This window comes from Gopherus evgoodei, chromosome 4 (genome assembly GCF_007399415.2).
Source record: "Gopherus evgoodei ecotype Sinaloan lineage chromosome 4, rGopEvg1_v1.p, whole genome shotgun sequence".
NCBI classification, from domain to species: Eukaryota; Metazoa; Chordata; order Testudines; family Testudinidae; genus Gopherus; species Gopherus evgoodei.
In genome coordinates, this window is record NC_044325.1 from 11,102,205 (window position 1) to 11,126,968 (window position 24,764).

Below are 24,764 nucleotides of genomic sequence, written 5' to 3' on the forward strand. Positions count from 1 at the left end.
AATTCTTCCCTAGAGCTTTCTGGTGAGTTATCCATGAATCTAGAGAGAGTGTCCAAATTGATGAAGTCATATTTAGGACAGGTCTACCACAAAGACATATATAGGTATAAACTATATCGCTCAGGGGCATAAAAAACCCTCAGTGACAGTGATATCAACCTAGCACCCAGTGTAGACAGCGCTATGTCAGTGGGAGAGCTTCTCCTATCAACAAAGCTATTGCCTCTCAGGGAGGCAGATTAACTACACCCATAGCAGCAGCTCTCCTGTCAGCCTAGTAACTGCATCTTCACTAAAGTGCAACAGCGGAGCAGCCACAACAGTGCAGTTGTGCTGCTGTTTGTGAAGACAAGTCCATAGAGGACAATGCCTGCTGATTTACAATGCACATTTGTAATGGTAGTAGGGTGACCAGACCTCCCGATTTCATCGGGATTGTCCCGGTATTTGCTTGTTTGTCCCGCATCCCAACCAATGTTCGGTCAGGACACTGGACAAAGAAACAATTTTGCCCCCCTCCCACCTCCGCCTCCTCTTTCCCCCATTGGATCCCTCACCAAATCCCTGCCCCCAGCCCTGCCCCATTGGATCCCAAACCGAACCTGGGGAGGAGACGCCTCTGTGCAGCAGCCTGGGCACACAGGCCATGGCTGGCTGGGGCCGGGAGCACTGCAGTGCAGTGCTGAGGCTGCTCCAGCCCTGCAGCCCACAGGGCAGCATGGTGGGTCCAGGTGCAGCACGGAGTGGGCAGGACCTGGGTGGGCAGCGCAGCCCACCTGCCAGAGACACGCGGTGGAGAGGGTCTGCGGGGGCGAGATTTGTCCCAGGCGGGGCTGCTGGCGCAAGGAGCTGGCCAGGGTCCTCCGAACCGATAAACTTCCCCACCGCTGCTGGGGAACCCCATGCCTCTCCTGCTCGGCTGCGCTCCAGCAGCTTGCCCTGCCGAGAAGGAGCTGCTGGAGTGCAGCTGAGCGGGAAAGGCGCGGGGCTCCCCGCCTGCGGTGGGACAAGTCTCATGTGGACAGGGCGGGCCAGAGGGTGGGAGGCTCCGCGGGGAATGCAGCACGTGTGGCCAGGGTGCTGTGTGCGATCCAGCGGTGCAGCTGCGGCCTGCTAATGTCCCCGACCCCTGCAAAAAACTGCTTTTTTTTTCTCTGCTGCCATTTTTTTTTTTGCTCTGCCCCTCCCCCCCCACATCCCGATATTTCATTCCTGTGATCTGGTCACCCTAAATGGTAGTCATGTAAATTATTACCCTCCACCCGCAACCAGTCCAGCCTCTTAGATTCTTTGTTCTTGGAGGTGGATTCATCTCTCCCCTGTCATGATCGGTCATTTACTGCTGTTACTATGAGAGAGTCAGAGGCTGGATGGGAGTAGAAGCAGTTGAACACCTCCATGAGAACATTATAGTGCTTCTCTGGGCTGGTCCACATTACAGCGTTAAATTGATTTAAACAGCGTTAAATCGATTTAACGCTGTACCCGTCCACACTACAAGGCACTTAAAATCGATTTTAAGGGGTCTTAAAACCGATTTCTGTACTCCTGCTCAACGAGAGGAGTAACCCTAAAATCGATATTACTATATCAATTTAGGGTTAGTGTGGACGGAAATCAAAGTTATTGGTCCCATTCTTTCACTGAGCTACCCAGAGTGCACCGCTCCAGAAATCGATGGTAGCCTGGGACCATGGACGCACACCACCGAAGTAATGTGCCCTAGTGTGGACGCGTAAAATCGATTTTATAAAACCTGTTTTATAAAATCGATTTTACTCTGTAGTGTGGACGTGGCCTCAGAATCCTTTGCTGTAGGTGATAATGAAGCTGGGGTATTCCACAAGGACTTTGCAAACGCCAAGAAGGCTTAGTTTACCTGGAGAGTCACCCTCCCTAGAGTATATCCAGCAACTTGTGTCGTCTTCTTCATGAACTCAGCCTGAATGCCCAAGGCAGACCACCATACACCTCAGGAGATCCTTAAAAATCTCAGGCACAGGTGAGGAAGAGTCATCTGGAGAGGACGAGGAAGAGTGCAGGGCCAATAGAAGCTTTGGTATGAGAGAATCAGTCTGGATCAGCTCAGGAGGAATGAACTCAGACTGCGTATGTAATAGAGATGGCTCAGGATGAGAAAGTGCAGGCAGAAATCAGCAACCTTGCCTTGGACTGCATCAAAGAATGCAATTTGGCAGACCAAGGACTGTACTAAGGATTCCAAGGAGGCAACTGGGAATAGGGATATGGCATTGGTGACCAATAGATACTAGAGCAGGGGCCCCATCACTACTGCGAGAACGGTGCCAATCTCTATACCAACAGTGGATGGTTTTGAGGATTTCCGAAAACAGTGTTTCAAAGGCAACGGAGAAGTGGAAGATGTCGAGACAGAGTTTGGGGACAAGACCAGCAAGTTGTCCACTGGTAGAGGAAGAGCCATCCCCAACGAGGCAAGCAAATTATCTACCTCATCCAAAAACCAATATGGAGATGGCATCAGTACCAAGGATGAATTAGCAGTTGGTACCTCCAGTACCAAAAGAGGCATCACAATTCCACACAATACTGAAGCAAATGAGGAAGATATTGTGACACCCTGGCACCCCAATATTCACTACTGTCATGTAATTAGGATATGTTTTGTACAAAATATGCCTTGCGAGGTATCATTCTAAAAGTCTTGATCTGCTAGACATTAATATCTGATTGGATTGTATGTGCTATTGTTGTATGTGAAGTTTGGTTATGTATGTGTGTTACTGAAATATGTTGTGAGATTGAAAACATCCCTTTTTGATACAACAGTAAAAAGGCCAAACAATATTAATGCCTTATTGAGGAAATGCATACAAGCACAAGGATTACCCCAGGAACTGTATACAATAGAAACCTCTCAGAGATAGTTCCCATTGTGTAGTGCTGTTTGACCCAGGTCACAGCAAAAAAGCTTTCCACCAAGTGAGAAGATATAAAAGGGTGACAATGACATCATGATGGTACCTTATTCTCCCTACACCACCACACCTGGAAACACCTGAGGAATAAAGACTGAACGGGGCGGGGGGGGGAGGGGGGGAGTGATGGTCCCCAGCTAAGGGACTGCTAGCCTGTGTATGAAAATCTGGGAAAGCCAAGGCAGCTTGTACCTTAAGAATCTACCAGCCTGTTTATCACTCAGAGTGAGAGAATTTGGTAATTCATATCCTATCTGTCTAGTGTGTTAAGCTCAGTTTGCTTTGATCTGTTCGCTATCACTTATCATATAACAGGTATCTTTTGTAGTTAAACTTGTTTTTGTTTTGCCTAAAACTGGTGTGTGGAAATTAGCTTTCTGCTCCAGGTTCTCTCTCTCTCCACATTGACTGTAGGAGCGAATTTTATGAGCTTATGCCATACAGTTCCCGGTGCAGCACAAGACAGTATAATTTTGGGTTTATCCTCCAAAGGGGGGTGCATGTCTTAGGAACTGGGAGGTGCCTTAGCTGAGACTTCCCATGCAGTATCTGTGTGTGTAGCTGCAGCTGGATGTGTCCCTACCTGTGTGCTGGTGAAAGAGAGAGACTGGGCATGTGTATGCAGCTTGTCACACCCATACAGGGTGAAAAGGGAGCCCAGGCTGGTGACTCAGGCAGGCTCAGTGGTACCCCATTTCCAGGTGGCACCCTAGGGGCAGGGGGGGGGCACGCGAGGAAGAACTCATCACAGGTACCAATCCCAAAGATGAGGTCAGCAGCAAAGGCATAGTCGGTGCTGAAGAAAGCAAGCGGACTACTGGTATAGATGCTAAGAAAAAGGATGTTGACCACAACTCTGAATTCTGAGTCTTAGGCAGAGTAGAATATAGCGCTGACAAACAAGACAAGACATCTTTGCGATCAAATCTCATGGTGCGGAGGGCACAGCAGAAGCAGCATCCCTGGCTGCCAAATGCTCTTGATATATTGGGGAATCAGGCTAGGAAAGGCAGAGCAGGTCTGACACTGCCTTGTATGCTAATGGCGTACAGTCAGTGCCAACCCTGACATGGTATTGGACTCAACAGATGTCATGGCCAATACTGGAGCTGGTGGTATAGTGTCCAGCTCATCACGTTGCAGTACTGGGAAGCGGTGACAGCCCAGCTCCATCCTGCATACTGGAGGAATTATAGTGCCAGCCAGCGCTCCTCTTAGAAGATTAAGTGGAAATCCCTGAGTCCTGGAATGGCCTTGGTCCGTCCTGTTGGACCTCTTCCTTGGAATAATCCTTCATTCTGTTATGTGGAGCACCAGACCTTGTGTCAGAAGCAACATTCCATGTCATCTCTGAAGGAGACTGCAGGGCTGAACAGTCTGTGGAGGTCCCTGGTACCAAGGGGGGAGGGGGAAGAACAGGGGACTCATGGCCTGCTCTAAAAGCTGCTGTGCTTCGGATGCAAATAGCTTGTCACCAATGTTCTCTTTTTAAATGATTGAAAGACAGAACACCCTTCCTTAGATGTGCCCTTTTCCCAGGCACAAACACTGCGCGTGGGGGTCACTAGTAGGGACAGCCAACCCACAGGACTGACAAAGTTTAACCCTTGGGTTAAACTATGGATATGTCTACACACCGAAGAAAAACTCTAGAGCCCTGCGGGGTGGGAGGGTCCCAGATTTTGGGCTTGGCCCGAGCCCAGAAGTCTATCCAGCAATGAAAGAGCCCTGCAGCCTGAGCCCAGGGAACTAGAGCCAGCTGGCATGGGCCAGCCATGTTTTTTTCTTTGCTGTGTAGACATACCCTGTCTGTCTATCCTAACTATTGTGACTCAATTTGTGTGTACTACTAAACTATATACAATAAAGGCCCCAAAAACAGTTCGAGCAAACTACCACATTGAATGTTCCAGCTCTAGTGGCAGGTGATAAAAAGGAACCGAGGAGAGTTGGGTGGCACCACCCTTAAATAAGCCAGGGAGGGGCTAAGAGGCTAGAGTACTGCCCCTGCAGGTATCACTAGGCAAAGTTCTCCAGCACACCTGAATGGAATACACATCCGCAACCACCCTAAAAAGAATGTGTGTTATTAGTTGGGGTGGCTTATTCTAGACCCCATTTTCGGTGGGTTAAACGTTTGGCACAGAAAGCTGAGATATTTTGAGATACTCAATCTGAAGATGATTTTTGGCAACTTCTGAAATTTTTTTCAGTTATATAAGCATGAAAAGCTTGTTCAGACACTTGTTCAATCAATTCAAAGACCGTTTTACTTAACTCTCAGTACAGGCCTCAGTGAGGAATGGAATATTGTGCTAAATTTTGAAGTGGTAGTTAAGAAACAAAGTACTCTGCATGCTGTTTCCTTATGACGCAGCAAGTGAAGTTTTGTGTGTGCATATAGAAGGTGAATATCTGCATATCCCAAATAAATGCCTCTATACTAATTTAAATTAGGGCTGATGACCAGTAATTAAGTCACTGTGGTTACACACAGTTAAGCAAGCACGATTTGGCCAGAGATGTTGAAAATGCACAGGAGTATCTGAACCAGACAACTCCTCCAAAACATTTTGGAATACCAGGAGTTTTTGAAAGAGCATGATTACACTGTACATTTGATCACACAAAAACTAGTTGAACATGCCATTTCTGTAGCTACATTTGTGTTTAAAACTATCCTAGTCAAGTATGATCTTGCAAGTACCAGTTAAGACATACAACAGTATGACACTCAAATAGATATTAACTAAGACTCCCAAAAAGCCTAATAGGCTTGGCCTATAACAAAAAATTAGGCCCATTTATTTTTAAAAGTGTACATGCAGTTTTGTTCACAAATTCCAAGCACAAAACACCTGGATGTGCGTGCACAAGTCTAGGGATTTTTGCAGAATACTTTTGCATGCAACCCAACTTGCTCAAAAACTACTGACGTGCATGTAAAGTTCATGTAAGGGTGCATGTGCTCTTCTATAAAAGCATAAAGCCAAACTTTTAATCTGTACATTGCTATAAACTACATATGCCAATTCTGAGAAACTGTTTTGGAAGTATATGTATTTTCCTCATGAAATAACTACAGACCCTATTCCATACAAAGTTCCCATGTCCACTTAAATACATATCATAAAGACCATGTTTATGGTAAAGTATTTTCTGATCAAAGTAGCAAGGGCAGTGGTCTTTTAAATAAGAATACTAAAATTGGATTAATATTGCTCACATCGAGTATCTGAAGTCTGGTTGTAAGCAAGAATTTCTGAAGCTTTACAATATGAAGAGTTAAGCCTAAATATATGAATATGAAAATTTAAAAAAAAACAATGCAACAGTAGTTACAAGTTAACCCGCAAATTGCAAGCAGACCAATGAAGACATGAGTCAAAGCAGTGGTCACTATTTTAGCTACAGTGCCTATATACTACAAGTTGCTTCTTGTAGACACTCCTGAATCCGTTAATACCCTTTGTTCAGTTTTCATATTTACAAATATCAAGTAACATACCTCTACATCCTCAGCTTTGACCTCTTTTTGCTGTTTTCCTCTACTTGCTGTCTTTTTTTGTTGTTGGTTACCTAAGGCTGAACAGATTCTATGTCAATTAAAACAGATAGCTTATTTATACAGCATCTTTCATAAGAAGTTTCAAGTTATTATATGACCATGAAAACATAAACAAGTAAAAAAATAACAGCATATCACAATGGTTACAGAAAGAGTAAAGAAAAGTTGCATAGTTTATACAAAGAGATGCTCTAGGATCTAGCAGTATGACAAGAGCCATGCTACCAAGAATCAGTATCAGATTTTTTCCCCCTCTAAAACACAAGATGTTAATCTTTGAAATGATTTTTAGCTCCCCAGAGGGCTAATACTGAACTAGCTAAAGAATTATACTACTCCAGCTTCCTCCAGATAAAACGACAGAACACTAAAAATAAACACTGCAATATTTCCTTAAAGATTGAAGTGACATTGTCAAATAGTTTTGAGTCCAGAATTTGACCTACATTCCTCTTGCCACATGGACATATTAGGATTAAAGTCATGCATTATTACTTGATGTTAGCCATCCATATGATCACAACAGTGGAAGTGGCCTGTTTAATTCAGGGGGTACATTCCATGCATAATGGGCAGCGCGAAAGAAAATGTTACATTCTGACCACAGCTATATTGAGAACAAGAAGGGATAACATTATTAAACATTTCTCTCAAAGCCCCAAAGATTGGGGCCCCACTGTTCTAGGCAATGTACAAACACAGATGGAGAGCAGCCCCTACATCAGACAATGTATTTCTTTTGATTTCTGTTACTAGACAATTTAGAACCTAAATCTTATAATGGTTATACAACCAACTCGTATGACATTAAGCCAGATAAGAAAAAGCACAAGTGTGCCAGCCTTTAATTAACATAAGGTATAAATACTTCCATATTGCTGTACTTTCCCCTAACTCTCTCTAATGTTGACTTCTGCATATGGAGTTAAACATTGAAATGGAGGCTGCTGTTTTAAGACCTTTTTTCATAGGAGAAATTACTGATTTCCACATTTAGACCCTTCCTTTCTATCTGCCAGTTTCATATTAAGTTTTCTGTGCCACTTCTGAACACCACGTCTTAGCTGTACAAGCTGAAATAGTTTTTCTATGAATACCAAGAATATTGGAGTCTTACTGCTTCACTTACTCATGGTGGCAGCTGGCTTTGACACCTGTTTGGTCAGAGTAGAGGAGGTTGCTCTGGTGATTCTTACATTTGAGGCTGTAGGGACTTCAGGTTGCATCACCACTGCAAGGAATATCATAATTCCCAAGGCTATTTAACCATAACTTGCAAGAAGGCAACATTAAAAAGGATATCATCAATCAATTTAGGCCCAAAGTTCTGGTTTTATAAAAGACCGAGGTAAATGCATTGGCATCAGCACCAGATGCAGGTCGCCAGACTTTTCTCTATGCTAATGAAGTTGGTGCTCCCAGAGCACTGACGGCAGAGATCAATCCTTGCATTAGGACAATGCTTTGAGTTGCCAAAGACAGCGCAAAGCTCAGAATGTATTATGGCAGTGCTTAGAAACCCATCTAAGAGATCAAAGCCCATCAAGCTAGACACACAAGGTACATATGCATAGTAAGAATCCCTGGTCCTGAAAATTTGCAATCGAAATAGACCAGAAAGACAAAGTAAGAAAAATTGAATATTATCTCCTTTTTTACAGACATAGAATTGACAGAGTGACTTGCCCAGGCTCACGCAGGAAGTACATGACAGAGCTCGGAATTAAACCCAGACATCCCAAATCCCAAACTTGTACCTTAACCACAAAGCCATCTTTCCTCTAAGGATAAGTCTTCAAATACACTTAGCATAGGATCTGAGTAGATACAAGTTATTGATTTATTTAAAAAATTAATTATATGCTTTAACAAAAATAAATCTGTTTACAATTAAATTTATGACAAACTATGCTAAGGTCTATATTTACTATCACTTATTTAAATCTTTTAAATAAATAAAAAATATGCTGAATCTACGTGCCCTTTGTACTACACACACTAACAAGTCAAAGTAACTTTGGAGGTCAAGTTTCTAAAAAATGATATAATATATGTCATGCATTGTATCAAATATCTATATCATTTTCCATCATTATAATGGAGTCAATGTTGATATTTTGTTTTTCCCAAATAAGAGTACTTCCCCTGCCTCCCGTTGTTCAGAAAAGCTTACTAGGAATACTTTTAGTTTCACTTTTTCCCTTATGTATCCAACACAGTTAAGGTAGTTTTATTTAATGAAAAACAATGTTAAAATGCTGTTTGTGCATGTTTTTAATTGAATTACAATTTCCAAATGCAGCTTGACAACTGACTTTTTACTCAGATTGTTATCTAGTAAATTAGGAACCTTAAGAAAATAGCTGATGTACTAATAGAAAGCATGACTAAAATCAATTATTTAAATCAACATTTGCTACTTGCTGATTTAAGTAATTAAAACCAGTGATTTACAGCAATCAATGCTGGAAACTACTGAGATTTTTAAGTGAGTTTGAAAATTACACACAAATTATCTAAGGTATTTAAAGCACCTATATCACGCTGATATTTAAAAACACCAGTGCCTACACTGAAATCACACTCTAAAAACATACGTTGCATGTTTTAAAAGTGTATGGAGCCATCACACAGGAAGTCCAATAACTAGACATACTGTCAGCAAGAATAATTTCTTAACGTATGCAACTGGTTAGGATCACATTATACCACTCACCAATGCAACCAGTACCAAATACAGCCACATTTATTTAATTGTCATAATATCTCACAGGGGATATGAACTCTTGCCTCTGGCATGCAAAGCCAATTGCTCCTGCCGCTGAGAGGAGCCCGAGCCCTTTAAATCCCAGCCCCAGCCCATCCGCTGGAGCTGCGGCGGGAATTCAAAGGGCTCTGGGCTGCCTGCAGCTGCCAGGGAGCCCTGAGCCCTTTAAATCTCAGCCGTGGCCAGAAAGCTCTGCAGGCAGCCCAGAGCCCTTTGAATCCCAGCCGTGGCTGGCAGGGTCGGCTTTAGGAAGTGCGGGGCCCAGTTCAAACATTTTAGGCGGGGCCCCAGCAGGGAAGACTGAAAAAAAAAACCACACGTAAAAAAAAGCCTTTCATTTCTTAGCAACTGGTTCCCTATAGAAAGTTCTGCCACAGTATGTATTTTTTTGACCAATAGGGTTACCATACATCCATATTTTCCTCCCGGATGGCGATTTAAGAACCAAAAAGCCTGACATGTCCAGGAAAATACAGATGTAGTTAACCCTACCTAAAGTTCTTTTTTAAAAAGATAGGCCTGAACTAGAAATGAGCTCCGCCACTCCCTGAGGATGTGTTAGGGTGCACATGTGTGGGTCCCAGCTGCTCCCTGCCCACCTCATTGAAGCAGGTGTGCTGGCTGGAGGTGGGGCGGGGGGGAGGAGGCTGGAGGTAGCGTCTAGCTGCAGGCTGGGCAAGAGGTGTGGGGGAGGCTGGAGACAGAGGGTGTGGGGTGGGCTGGCTGGCTTCAGGCAGGGCCACAGGGGAGGTGTGGCATGGGTTGACAGGGCTGGAGACAAAGGAGTGTGGGACTGGCTGGTTTCAGGCAACGGGGTGCAGCAGGGTTTGGCTGGAGACAGGGGCTGGTGCAGGCCAGGCAGGGGGTGTGGGGCTGGTGCGGGCAGGGGGTAGCAGGGCTGGCTGCAGACAGGAACTAGTGCAAGCAGGGCAGGAGATGGGGGGCTGGTGTGGGCAGGGGGTGCAGCAGGGGCTGGCTGTGGGCAGCTGGTGCAGGTAAAGAGGGTACAGCCCATCCTGTATGGTGAGTGCTCCCTCCTCCTTCCTCCCCCACCAGGGTAGCAGCAGCAGTCTGGAGCTCAGGGGCTATTTAAAGGGCCCAGGGTTCCCCTGCTTCCACTGCCCCAGCCCTGTAAATAGCCCCAGGAGCCCTGGGGAAGTGGCAGCTCTCCGGTGACTATTTAAAGGACCAGGGCAGCAGAGGCAGCTGGAGCCCCCCTCCCCCGCTACCCCAGGGCTCTGGGGACTATTTAAAGAGCCCAGCGCTCCCCTGCTTCTACCGCCCCAGCCCTTTAAATAGCTGAGGGAGCCCTGGGGAAGCGGTGGGGCTCCGGTGGCTATTTAAAGGATCGGGGCAGTAGAAGCGACAGGAGCCCTGGACTTTTTAAATAGTCCCCAGAGCTCCACAGCACTACCCCAGGACTCCAGCAGTGGTACTATGGTGGCAATTTAAACGGCCTGGGGCTCCAGCCCCTGCCTCAGGCCCCAGGCCTTTTAAATTGCTCTCTGGGGAAGCTGGGCCACCCTGGTACAGCGCACTGGCTTTTGCCGGTATACCGTACTGAGGCTTGGGCGTGGGGTCCTCTTAGGGGCGGGGCCCGATTCAGGGGAATTGGTTGAATTGGCCTAAAGCCAGACCTGGTGGCTGGGATTTAAATGGCTCTGGGCTCCCTGCGGATGCAGGCAGCCCAGAGCCCTTTGAATCCCGGCCGTGGGCTGCACAGTGAGACTCCGCGGGCCACATGTTGTGCCGGCCTGCTCTAAAGCTTTTTTGTTTCAATGACAAGATGTTCTATGGACAGATATTTTTGTCCACACTACTTAATAAAACCCCTATATTTACACATTATCTTGGTTTGAACAGCCTTTTTGGTTTAAAAAACCACTTTTTCCAGTCTAATTTGCAACCTATTCTAGACTGGATAATAGCAACCTCGCTGTATTGAAGGCTTTTGACAAACCTATCCTGAAGTTACTGGTGGTGAGTGTATTTTGCATATTGATTGTTCACAATAATTAGAACTTTCAGCTTTGTTCCAAAACCATGAAGGCAAACTATGATTTGGATAGAGGTGCACTAACTATACGATGGAGCCACAACATAGGGCAAGAGAAGGTATAATCGGGATATAGGGAAAAAGAATGAAACCCTGGAGGCATGAAAAAATGCAGCAAGCTGCAGCCAGTGTCAAATTAAAAAAAAGATTTAATCTGAAATCTCTCTCAAGGCACAACCAAAGAAAGAAAAATGGTCAAAGGATATAGAAAGAGGGGCTGGGATGCTGGAGTGCTTTGCATGAAATCAGGCATGGCTGAAGACGGTCCGACAGGCACAACTTCACTGACTGTGGTTAGGGGAGAAAAAAAATCTAACCTTTGAACACAGGGACAGCATAGATAGTATGGGTATGGAGAGGGTGCACACCTACAGATGACTCAGTTAAAAGATCAAGAGCTATGGAAAGTCCTGCCTGGGTTGTGCTGAAAGTGTGGACTCAAAATTTTGGAGCACAGGCTCTTACAAAGTGTATAAGCAACAACCTGAAAATCTGAACAGAACAATCTGAAAATAACATCCCCTGCAGCAGGGCCGGATTTAGGAAGTGCGGGGTCCAATTCAAACATTTTCAGCAGGGCCCTGGTAGGGATGACTTAAAAAAAAAAACAGGTAAAAAAACCTCTCATTTCTTAGCAACCAGTTCCTTATAAAAAGTCCTATTTAAAGGATGTGCCACAGTATGTATTTTTTGTACCAATAGAGTTACCATACATCCATATTTTCCCAGGAGGAATTTTTATAATTTAGCCTGACACGTCCAGGAAAATACAGTTGTACGTTAACCCTACCTAAAGTTCTTTTTTAAAAAGATGGGCCTGAACTAGAAATGAACTCCATTTCATATGTGTGGGTCCCCGCCACTCCCTGGGGGTGTGCTAGGGTGACCAGATGTCCTGATTTTATAGGGACATCCCTGATTTTTGGATCTTTCTTTATATAGGATCCTATTACCTGCCCACCCCCATCCCAATTTTTCATACACTTGCTGTCTGGTCACCCTAGGGTGTGCACATGTGTGGGTCCCAGCTGCTCCCTGCCCACCTCATTGAAGCAGGCATGCAGAGTTACTGCCCCGGGAACTGCAGGGCACCAGTGGACATGGGGCTGGCTGGAGGCAGGGCAGGGGCTGACTGGAGGTATGATCTGGCTGCAGGCAGGGGAAGGGGTGTGAGGCTGGCTGGAAACAGGGGTGTGTGGGGTGGGCTGGCTGGCTTCAGGCAGGGACACGGGTGTGCGGCAGGGGTCGTCAGGGCTGGAGACAGAGGAGTGCGGGACTGGCTGGCTTCAGGCAGGGGGTGCGGCAGGGGTTGGCTGGAGACAGGGCAGGGGGTGCGGGCAGGGGCTGGCTGCAGGCAGAGGGTGCAGGGCTGGTGCGGGCGGGGGCTGGCTGCAGGCAGAGGGTGCTGGTACAGGGGGTACATCCCACCCTGTACAGTAAGTGTACCCTCTTCCTCCCTCCCCCACTGGGGTAGCAGCAGCAGCCTGGGGCTCGAGGGTATTTAAAGGGCCCGGGGCTCCCCTGCTTCCACTGCCCCGGCCCTGTAAATAGCCGAGGGAGCCCTGTGGAAGCGGTGCGGCTTTGGTGGCTATTTAAGGACCAGGGCAGCAGAAGCAGCTGGAGCCCCGGCCCTTTAAATAGCCCCTGGAGCCCCCCACTACCACAGGGCTCCCTCGGCTATTTAAAGGACCGAGGCTCCCCTGCTTCTATCGCACTAGCCCTTTAAATAGCTGTGGGAGCCCTGGGAAAGCGGCGAGGCTCCAGTGGCTATTTACAGGGCCAAGGCAGTAGAAGCAACGGGAGCCCCAGACTTTTTAAATAGCCCCCAGAACCCCGCAGCTCTACCCCAGGGCTCCAGCAGTGGGGCTCTGGTGGCAATTTAAAGGGCCTTGAGCTCCAGCCCCTGCTGGGAGCCCCAGGCCCTTTAAATTGCCCCCTAGGGAAGCCAGGCCACCCTGGTACAGTGCACCGGCTTTTGCCCGTACACCATACTGGGGCTTGGGCACAGGGCCCTCTTAGGGGCGGGGCCTGATTCAGGGGAATTGGTTGAATTGGCCTAAAGCCAGCCCTGCCCTGCAGTATTCACAAAGTGAAACTGAGCAGTCCATTTTGCTCAAGCAGAGGGAAGTGCAAAAAAAAAACCACAATGCAAATAGGAAAAAAGTAAATTGGACTGAAAATTCACTTTTTCATGGTTAATAGTATGTCAGGCAATCCACGTCCCAATGCTATGACCTTTTAACCCAGTGTCCCCTTTCACGTTCCAAACCATTTTACATTCCTACCTTTCTTTTTTTCAGTCACTTTGTCTGCACATGTCTGTCTGCATCCAGTTTGGGTAGGGCGCATGCTATGTCCATTGGTAGCATGGTCAGCATAGATCTATAAAGAAGGTATGTTTTGTGAAACTTCACCTTTCTAAAAATAAAGACTAATTCTTTCCCCATCTTTCATACTTCCTTTGTACCTCTTCTAGAAAGTACTGATTAGTGTCTCGCTGATTTTAAGTGTTTAAAAGGAGAGATTAAGGTAACTGAAACAGCCCATTTTAGACACTTCTCAATTTTTACATTATACTTCTGACCCTTTCTCAACTGGATGGGTGAAGCGAGTCCTTGAACTAGGTTTCTAAATTACTTTGGAAGTGGGTACTGATTTCTGCTGGACCTTTATGCACATGTAAGGCAAGTTAGATGCCAATTCTCAGAAAACTTTTAGTACATAGAGTGAAAGTTACATTTGAAGGATCTCTACTATAAGTTCACATTATGTAAGACAAGACTGTAAGAGAGTCAAAGTGTGATCTCTTTCAAAAATTATTTCAAATTAAGTTGCCCCCAAACATATACAGGTAGTGCCCAAAAAAGGTAGATAGTCCAATTATAACATTCAATTACACCAACAGCAAGACAATATTGTAATGTTTCAACCTTGAAGAGTTGTTCAAAGCAGAGAAAGTTAGTCATGAAAGAGGTCAGAACTAACTGCACCTGAAATGCACAAAGTACTCTAGTCCATAAAGAAGCAAATCATAACGAAGCAGAACATGGTGTCAAGTAAACTGCACACAGTGTAACTTGGAGAGTTTAGCCTTTGATGTTAATAAAGTATTAAGTGATAATCAAGTTAGGCATGAAAGGTGCAGGACAAAACTCTGAACTCATTCTTGCTGACAAAATAAAACAAAACTGGGTCCTGGACCCAACATTCCGAAGGTCAAGTGCTGCAGTGGGATACCTGTGTACAGTCTTCAAAAATTCTTGAAGAGGGTTCTCATTTCAGATTGTACAACTGCTCAGTTGACACATTTGCTAGTTTCATCAGTGAAAATTAGCAAAGCAATATGCAGAGTAAAGAAAGGAAGGGTTAGCATTCTAAGCATGAGATTTGTTAATTTAGACTCCCTGGAGCCCACCTAGGATCTATCCCTATGGCTAACTCAATCCCTCATCTTTAGAAGGTTAAATGAGTAGTATGCAATGTAATATGTGAGGAGGACCTTTTAAATGAGACATTAAAAACCAAGAGATCTTGGCCATGTCCAGACTAGGGTATTAAAATCGATTTTAGATACGCAACTTCAGCTACGGGAATAACGTAGCTGAAGTCGAATTTCTAAAATCGAGGTACTCACCCGTCTGGACGGCGCGGCATCGATGTCCGCGGCTCTCCGTGTCGATTCCGGAACTCCGTTCGGGTTGATGGAGTTCCGGAATCGATGTAAGCGCGCTCGGGGATTGATACATGGCGTCCAGACTAGACGCGATATATCGATCCCCGAGCAATCGATTTTAACCCGCCGATGCCGCGGGTTAGTCTGGACGTGGGCCTTGTTTCACTGTATGAGAACATAAAAATCCATGGCCTGTTTTGTATAAGTAAACACCTATAGTGCACCTAGTGTTCAGGGTGGTTCTCAAACCATTTATGTCATGAAGCCAGAAAGTAACGTAGAATGAGAAAATACAGGGTTAGGAAAGGTTATCTATCTTCAAAGATCTGTATACAAGGCTCATCATAGTTCACCAATTCTCCAAGCCAAAGTAATGGTTATTGAAAGACTTGGTAGGAGGAGGAAGAGGAATTTAAAACACGGAAAGATGAACTGAGCAGAAAGAAGTTGGAGACACAAGGTGGGAGAGGTAATATCTTTTATTGGACCAACTTCTGTTGGTGAGGGAGACAAGCTTTTGAGTCACAGGTCTGTGGCTTCAGGTCTGTGATGAAGAGCTTTGTGTGGCTTAAAAGTTTCTCTGTCTCGCCAACAGAAATTGGTCCAATAAAAGATATTACCTCACCCACCTTGTCTCTCTCTAATATCCTGGGACTGATATGGTTACAGAAAAAAATCCTACACGTTTGTAAACTACATTATTTGCTAGAACAGGAGTTTTCAAGAAAAATTCCATAGTGAGAACCAGATATTGGATTGTCTCATGAACCACCTCTACTTTGTGATCACATATCATCCCTCGGATAAGTAGAGCAATTGTTCTCTATGAAAAAATAATATTAAGAAATTATTTAGCAGGTGGAAGCAAGAACAGGCAGCACCAAGTGTTTATACCCTGATGTGTAAAGCTTGCTTACAATAGTTAGAACTGTCAGCTCGGCAATAAAGTTTTGAATGCAAGTACACGTGATCCAAAACTAGGGATTTTAAAGGAATTACAACATTCACAGTTATTACGCACATCTAATTCTCCCAATTTGTAAACAAAAAACCAGAAGACAAACCATGGACTGCTGAGATCTAGCTGACACAACAGTTTGTTCTGCTTGGCTCTTTGTCTTTGATCTTGTAATCCTTGCAGAAGTAGGAGCAACCTAGACACATCCCCAAAGAAACAGAAGTTAGGTTATTCCTTTCCCCTCTTCCCAGCTGCAGCAATTAAGAAAAGGCTTTGACATACTACGGGCAGGCATATACTACAAAGATTTGCCTGCAGTGCTATGCTAGTTGATCACACCCCTGAGAGCGCTATATAACCACCAAACCATGTAGATGCATCTTATACTAGCAAGAGACTTCTTTTGCACTATAGCTTACATTGTTTGGGGACATGGTTTAACTTACTGACAAAAGAATTACTTTTGCTGGTATATTCCTCCCTTCTGTTAAGAGGTACAGGTATACCGGCAAAGCCTTTGTAGTACAGACTAGCTCTAGGTGCTTCTGTCCCAGTTCAAGAATGCAAGTTTATACATCATAGAAATCTATTCCACTTTGTTTACAAAAAACAGGCCAGTCATCACTGGTATAACATTGACTCCATTAATGTTACACCAGTGATAAAGTTAGTCCACTGTCTTTGAATTAGTAAAAATGATATGTATAATCTCTTAATTTCTTACTGCAAGATAAAACAATGAAAAAACTTATAAAGCATTATTTAACATGTGCCACTGAACACCAGTACAAATTTTACTCTTCATTACCTTCTCCTTTGGCTTGACTATCACTGGGTTCTGTGGTACAAATGGAAGAAAGCCAGGTGCATTAGGTCTGTATAGCCCAACTTTAAACACTCCCCGTTTAGCTTTCTCTCTTTGTTCTTTTAGTTTTCGAAGTTCTTTTTCCTCTTTGTAGCGCTGGAGCATTTCCTTGCGCTCATTTTCACTTTTATTGATGGCTGCATTTGTAGTTTGTTCTATGAAAAGACAGAAATGGACTTTTACAAAACTCTGAAGATACTTTAACAAAATTTGAGAGAGTACTGTATAACATGACCAGAATACTAATGTTGCCTGGAAGATTACACAAATCATTTGATAAATATTTAGAATTCTCCTATTTAAGATATAAGACAATGATGCGAAATTGCAGCAGAAAGTTGCTCTCACTGTTTACTTTGAGATTGTGCTTGCATTACGAGTTTCAGCAAAGGGTGTCTATTATTTATTATGTATTAGTGCTAGGAGCCCTGGTTATGGACCAGAGCCCCAGTTGTGCTTGGAACTGTACAAACAAGAAAGACAATCCCTGCCCCGAAGAGCTTACAATCTAAGTAAAAGACAAGGAACAACAGATGGATACGGATAGTATAAAAGTGAAACTTGTATCCATCCAATGGAATTCAGATGCAACCTTAAGGCAAATGAGGAGCAAATCACAGAATCTGTACATCTCATAGCAAGTCAGATTAAAAGAAGTGAAAGCAACCAAAAAACTGAAATGTTTTGTAATTGAGAACAAATCAGATTGTGAGAGATTATATACTTATGCCAACTTGGGGGAAAAAAAAAATCACACTTTCATCTGAAAAGTTTGTATGTATTGATATAAGTATCACCTATGATGACTAAATGAAATATTTTTGTTTTTCAGTTTACTTTGTGCATTGTGCAAGTCAGTTTCATTGTTTGTTCTACATAGTTAGTTTCTCCCTGGTTAAAAAGACCCTTAACAATGTCAGAGCAGCAAGTCACAATTTTTAAAGGTATTTATTAGAATCATAAACTATTCGGGTTGGAAGGGACCTCAGGAGGTCATCTAGTTGAACCCCCTGCTCAAAGCAGGACCAATCCCCAGATTTTTACCCCAGTTCCCTAAATGGCCCCCTCAACGATTGAACTCACAACCCTGGGTTTAGCAGGCCAATGCTTAAACCACTGAGCTATCCCTCCCCCACATAGCTATTTAAATACTCTTTCAATGAGTTCAGACTGAGAATACTGCTTTATGAGAGGGTTGGGGGCTGCTCCACACGGCTCCAGGAAGCAGCAGCGGCATGGCCCTGCTCCAGCGCTCTAGACAGGGAGCAGGGTTGGAGGCTGGTCCACATGGCTCCTGGAAGCAGTGGCATGACCTCCCTCCGGCTCCTATGCATGGGGCAGCCAGAGGGCTCAGCTCTGCATGCTACCCCTGCCCCAAGCGCCACCCCTACAGCTCTCATTGGCCAGGAATCACAGCCAATGGAAGCTGCAAGGGCAGTGCCTGCTGACGGGGCAGCGTGCAGAGCCACCTGACTGCGCAGGAGCCAGAGAAGGGACATGCCGCTGCTTCTGGGAGCCACTTGAGGTAAGCGCTGCCCAGAGCCTGTACCCCTGAGCCTCTCTCTGCACCCCGACTCCCTGCCTCAGCTCTGATCCCCTTCCTGCCCTCCAAAGTCCTCAATCCCAGCCCAGAGCAACCTCCTGCACCCCAAACCGCTCATGCCCAGCTCCACACCAGAGCCCAGACCCCCAGCTGGAGCCTGCACTCCTTCCCATGCCTCAACCCCCTGCCCCAGCCCTGATCACCCTCCATACTCCACATCCCCAGCCTCACCCCAGAGCCTACACCCTCACTGGGAGCCCTCACCCTCCTCCCTGCACCCCACTCCTCTGCCACAGCTCAGAACCCCATCCCACACCCTGAACTCATTTCCGGCCCCACCCCAGAGCCCATACCCCAACCCCAATTTTGTGAGCATTCATGGCCCGCCATACAATTTCTGTTCCCAGATGTGGCCCTCAAGCCTTTGCCCGCCCCCACCTACAGAGTCAGTTCCTATGACCACAATATGCTATGCCTTCCTGGAATCTCTCTTGTATCTGAGTTCCTGCATGTCTGCAGCAGTGCACTTAACACAATATCGTCACATCTCCTCCCCAGGACTTTTCCACTCTGCTTCCCTGCAGAGTTGGAGAAAGTAACTTGCTCTTGGCTGATAGTCATTAGGAGTTAATGATTCTGTTGCTGGGTCTGTCATTCACATGTGTTAATTCCAGCCAGTTCTTGTTAAGATACCTTGTTCCAACCCAGACCCTTTAATCTATGGTACATCTACACTGCAATAAAAGACCCAGGGCTGCAGCTGGCCTGTGGCAGCTGACTTGGGCTCAGACTGCAGTGACTAAAAATTACAAAGCAGACATTCAGGCTGCAACCTGGACCCAAAACCATGCAAAAGAGTGTTTAGAACCGAAATTTTCAGCCCTGGTGCCCCAGCTCTATGAACCAGAGTCTATCGATCTAAGCTCTGAGACTCAGTGCCACGTGTTTTTATTGCAGTGTATATGTACCTTCTGTGACATCCAGCTATATGTCCAGAGCAGGAATCAACCTTACAGTAAGGGCTTGTCAACACAACTGAGCCTTTGCCAGTATAGCTATGCCGGCAGCATCCCCTGGCTGAGACGCAGTACACCAACAGAAGGAGTTCTGCTGGCATAGCCACACCACCTCCCCAAGCAACATTGCTTCTGTTGGCTTAGCTATTCTTCTGTTGACCCAGTTTCATCTAAACCAGGAATTCTGCCAGCATAACCATGTCAGCTAGCAGTGTGTGATTCTTTTCCACACTCAACCACCACTTTGTAGTGTAGGTGCAAGTATTACCTCTCAGTGGGTAAACTGAGTCACCCATACTATCAAAAATACCACCAAAACATTCCTGCATTCTCCACAGCATTTTACAGACATTGGTATGTGTTATAAGCACATTGGAAGGTGTTATAGGTGGTTGTAAGCCAGAGATAAGCAAATGACTGAGCTGCTGGCTAGACAATTTATAGCAGTCTTTAATCATTTATTAAAACATCTACTAATCTTATGCAGCTTATAAATGGAATCAATAAAATGTGCCCACAGTAAGATATGCATGAAATCCAAAGGTTGAAGAATGAACCATGATCACTGAAATGGGGGGAAAAAGGGAAGAATTGTATATTAGTCTTATCTATCAATCCAATGAAGTCAGTAGAACTGGACTGGTAGCCAAAGGACTTAAATCTCCCATTATCCAATTTATAATGCTCGCCTCCACACACAGTTAAATCCCTATGACTGCAAATATAGCTTCTTTAGCCATAAACCAGCTTAAAGAAATTTAAGAAATATTTTAATGCTGAACAGTACTATAAGCTTTTACTCACTCCGTTTGGCTGTGGTCTTTTCCTGAGAGCACACTTCGTTTGTCTCATCCAGCTTAGGAAGTCCCCTCTCTTTTGGTAACTGGATATTGACATCTGCCAGTCCAAACTGTCTGCTCCTTTCAAATTGCTTGTGTCTGTTCTCCTTTTGAATCAGTGACTTCCTGCGTGCAACTTTTGTTCTAAGTGTTTCTGTGCTCAGATCCTTTCTATATCGATTGGCAAACTGGGAAGTAGCAGCCATCTTAACGATCCTAGAACAAGTTTATAAGGAATTAGAAAATAAGAAATGATAAAGTTCTGGTTTATTGTAATTTTACATTAAAGCCTTTAAAGTAGCCACTGAAAGCTTCCCAAGGACTTCATTTTGTTAGTTTCAGTAATGGCTCTTCACTACAACCATATGCATCAGACACTAAAAATACTTTTAACCACTGGCATCCTAAACCACTGGCATCCTACTGGTCTGGTAGGGTAGGCTTTTGCCACCAGACTGGTACCTGCCTGGCTATCCTTACTGGGTAGTGTCCTATGCAACCACACATATTCATGCTAAGGAATCATAAGTAAACCAAAACATCGCAGAAGCTACTTAGAAGCCATTGACAATTTAGATTATGACCTTGTTGGGGCAGGTGTAGATAAAATTTCTGCATTAAGCATCTTCACATAACTTTTGTATGACTTTCTATTATGCCTCTATTTTCACACAGCTTTGTATCAGATCCTTATATAGAAAACTTTGTATTAAGCCTTGGTATAATGTTAAAAAAATGTTTTTTTTTCTAGGAGTAGAATAAGATCTCCCCCTTCTCCCCTTTTAATCAATTGCTCTGATGAATGAATGAGGTGTGAATGAGCAAGGCCTGGAAAGCAAGCACCTCCAGACAGCTGCAACAGTTGGAGAGGGGATGGAAGCCAGACCCACCAACAATAAAACTTGTCAAGTGGGCTCACTAAAGAAGAACAGACATATTGACAGCCTTGGGGGTTAGAAGCAAGCACCTTCTTTTGAAAATACCCTCTTTGAACAGCATTGGGACAACACCCAGAAAGAAGCAGTACAAAGGACCAAGGGACACAGACAGATTTTGAATCTGGTATAGGATTTGCATGAGAGGGAAGCTGCTATAAATGTGAGGTGTCTTGCACAGGACCTTGGGTCTCATCTTGTCAACATGGGAGCATCGATCCGGACTGGCAGAAGCCCGGCTCCACCCCTCCCCCACCTAACTCACCTGGCCATTGAAGTTAAGGGGAGCAACTAATTGGTAACAACAAGACGAGTATGCTTTTGTGTGTGTATGAGTGTAATATATATCATATGCATATGATATAGTGTTGATTGATACATGTATTACCAATAAAAGTGGTGCTTTGCCTTATTCCCCCCTAAAAAGATCCTGTGCAGTACTTTAAGTACAACACAGGGACCTTTTGTGTTGAGAGAGTTCCTAGCACAATGAGGCCACGACAGTTGATTGGGGCCCGTAAATGCTTCCGCAATCCAAATAATAATTAACTACCATCATTGCAGAGAGAAAGTGGATAAGTTAATATATTTTATTGGACCAACTTCTGTTGGAGAAAGAGACAAGCTTTAGAGCTAGAGATCAACAGGTTTGGAGGAGGTAATCAGAGTGTCACAGCTAAATACAAGGAAAAATTGTTTAGCATAAGGAGTAAACAAGTTCCAAGAGACCTTTAAGATGAAACAGGCAACTAACACCTCTGCAGTCATAGAACAAAGGATGGTTAAGACCTGGTCTAGGCTAGATGATCAGGTCAGTTTAACTACTATCAGTCAGGAGTGTGAAAGATCCATAACCTGAATGACAGTTAAATTGACTTATCTATGCCCCTGTAGACAGCGTTAAGTCGATGAAGGAATTAGCTACAGTCTCTTAGGGAGGTGGATTACCTACACCAATGGGCGAACTCCTCCTATGGGCACAGGTAGTATCTACATAGAAGCACTATTGTGCCACTGTAGTTTCAAGTGAGGACAAGCCCTTAGTATGTTAAATTGTTGTACAAAACTAGCATTTCTGCTGAGTCCATGATTTTTGAGAGTCTAGCAGACTTAAGAATTTAAACTCCCAGGCTCATCTTTTGAAGGTGTTGAGTAGGTTCTCTTTGAGCTTGATGGTGACCATATCCTGAAAGAAATCTTTCCCGAATCCCCTCTTCTGGCTTTCAAACAGCCCCTTAACCTCATCATCACAAGCAAGCTCCCACAGATCAGGATACATCAACTCAAAGCAGAACCAGACTCTGCCAGAACAACAGATGCAAAATATGCAGACATATCTTCACTGCTGATCAACACCCCCACAATACATCTCTCAAGATCTGTGGGTTCTAGACATGCTGATTTGTTAGTCTCTAAGGTGCCACAAATACTCCTCTTACTTTTCACAAAGTGGTGGCTCCTTATCTGACTTCTCAGTCCTCATACTCAAAGAAAACCTGCACAACACCTTCAAAAGACAAGTCTGGGCACTTACGTTCATAACTTTGTTATGACTGCAGAGATGTTAATTACCCACTTATTCTTAAATGGTTCTTGGAAGATTTGTTTACCCCTTATGCTAAAGGATCTCTCCTTGCATTTAGTTGTGACAGAGTGAGTACCCTTTCCAGACAGGAAGGAGAGCTCATCATCTCTTTGGTACCTCACTCACGTTTTCCCTCTCGTATTCTGGAACCAACACATCTACAACAACACTGCATCCCATCACTGTAGTATTTTGGATAAGGATCCTTTCCCTGCTTTACTTGTGACCTCTATGTGAAGCATAACCTGGGCCCCAGTTGGTCATTACAACTGATGCTTCTCTGATATTTATGCATGTTCTGGTCAAGTCTACACTCCGTCCTGGGCTGTTCAAGACTGGAGACTTCAAGTTGAGGGTCTGGACGTTTGTATTAAAGTACACATATGAACAAGCGGTGGGTGAAAAATTCATTGGTATTTTTCTCTCTGCAGCAATCCTCACCCCAAGTTTTAATCCCTCACCACACGTTCAAGGTAGCATCTGCAAACCAAGCTGGTTTAAACTCTGAAGGGAAGCCACATAACACAATGTATTTTTTAGAACAGCATCGGCAATTGTGTGGATGCCCCAGGCAGAACAGAAAATGGCGAAAGTGATCACGATACTGCAGAGCTTTGTCTCACCAGATGGTGAAGTGCTTTACAAAGGAGGGCACTGCTAGCCTTGTTTTACAGGTGTGGAAACCGAGGCACGGCACAGTGAAGCCACTGGTGCAAGTCCCCCAGCAGAGCCAAGAAGAGAATTGTCCCCTGGAGCTGTACGCTGGAGTTAGTGTTCCCCTTCCCCTGCCCCCCAGGTCACCTCTCTTGTTGCAAGATAGCTCCGCCCCTCCCAGGTGCTGGAAACCCCTCCCCCCAGTCACCTCCCTCATTGTAGGGTAGCCCCGCCCCCCCAGGTGCTGGAACCCCCCCCCGTCACCTCCCTTGTTGCAGGGTAGCTCCGCCCCCCCCCGGTGCTGGAAAACCCCCCCAGGTCACCTCCCTTGTTGCAGGGTAGCTCCGCCCCCCCAGGTGCTGGAAACCCCCCCCAGGTCACCTCCCTTGTTGCAGGGTAGCTCCGCCCCCCCCAGGTGCTGGAACCCCCCCGTCCCCTCCCTTGTTGCAGGGTAGCTCTGCCCCCTCAGGTGCTAGAACCCCCCCCAGGTCACCTCCCTCATTGCAGGGTAGCTCTGCCCCTCCCAGGTGCTGGAAACCCCTCCCCCTAGTCACCTCCCTCATTGCAGGGTAGCTCCGCCCCCCCAGGTGCTGGAACCCCCCCATCACCTCCCTTGTTGCAGGGTAGCTCTGCCCCCCCAGGTGCTGGAACCCCCCCCCGTCACCTCCCTTGTTGCAGGGTAGCTCCGCCCCCCCCAGGTGCTGGAACCCCCCCGGTCACCTCCCTTGTCGCAGGGTAGCTCCGCCCCTCCCAGGTGCTGGAACCCCCCCGGTCACCTCCCTTGTTGCAGGGTAGCTCCGCCCCCCCAGGTGCTGGAACCCCCCCGTCACCTCCCTTGTTGCAGGGTAGCTCTGCCCCTCCAGGTGCTGGAACCCCCCCCCCGTCACCTCCCTTGTTGCAGGGTAGCTCTGCCCCCACCAGGTGCTGGAACCCCCCCCCCGTCACCTCCCTTGTTGCAGGGTAGCTCCGCCCCCCAGGTGCTGGAAGCCCCCCCTTCCCCCAACCCTTGGTGTTAACGGCTTCGCTCCGCGCTGGTTTCTGCCCCCCCCCGAGGCTCCTCTGTACTGACACCCAGCCCGGGGGTGGGTGTGGGGGGGTCACCGCCAGGGAACAGAGCCCGCCCCGTGCCGCCGCTGGGACTGTGGGGCGGAGGCCGCCCGCCGGGACTGGCAGGAGGGGCAGGGCCCACGGAGACGGGGGGCGGGCTCGACCCCTCGAGGCGGCAGGGAGCAGGGCTGCAGCCGCGCCCGTCCCCTCCTACCTGCGCTGGGCCCAGAGAGACCCCAAGTCCCCGACGCGGTCACAACCCGGAGGCGCGCGCTGACCAACCACCCCTTTCGCTGGCCCC

General features: G+C 46.0%; 1 protein-coding gene and 1 non-coding gene across 2 annotated transcripts in view; both read right to left on the reverse strand.

Annotated features, from left to right (window-relative positions):
* DLGAP5 (DLG associated protein 5) overlaps positions 1-24,763 on the reverse strand; it is a 75,395-nt gene extending 50,632 nt beyond the window's left edge. Inside the window, exons 1-7 of the mRNA XM_030562958.1 lie at positions 24,678-24,763; positions 20,208-20,458; positions 16,788-16,999; positions 16,086-16,175; positions 13,634-13,730; positions 7,655-7,756; positions 6,466-6,542 (exon numbers count right to left, since the gene is read on the reverse strand). Of these exons, the coding sequence (XP_030418818.1) occupies positions 6,466-6,542; positions 7,655-7,756; positions 13,634-13,730; positions 16,086-16,175; positions 16,788-16,999; positions 20,208-20,448 (819 nt within the window). The 5' untranslated portion in view covers positions 20,449-20,458; positions 24,678-24,763. The remainder of the gene's footprint in view (positions 1-6,465; positions 6,543-7,654; positions 7,757-13,633; positions 13,731-16,085; positions 16,176-16,787; positions 17,000-20,207; positions 20,459-24,677) is intronic.
* LOC115651781 lies at positions 9,138-9,269 on the reverse strand. Its single transcript, XR_004000448.1, has one exon.
* Position 24,764: the final 1 nt, after the last annotated feature.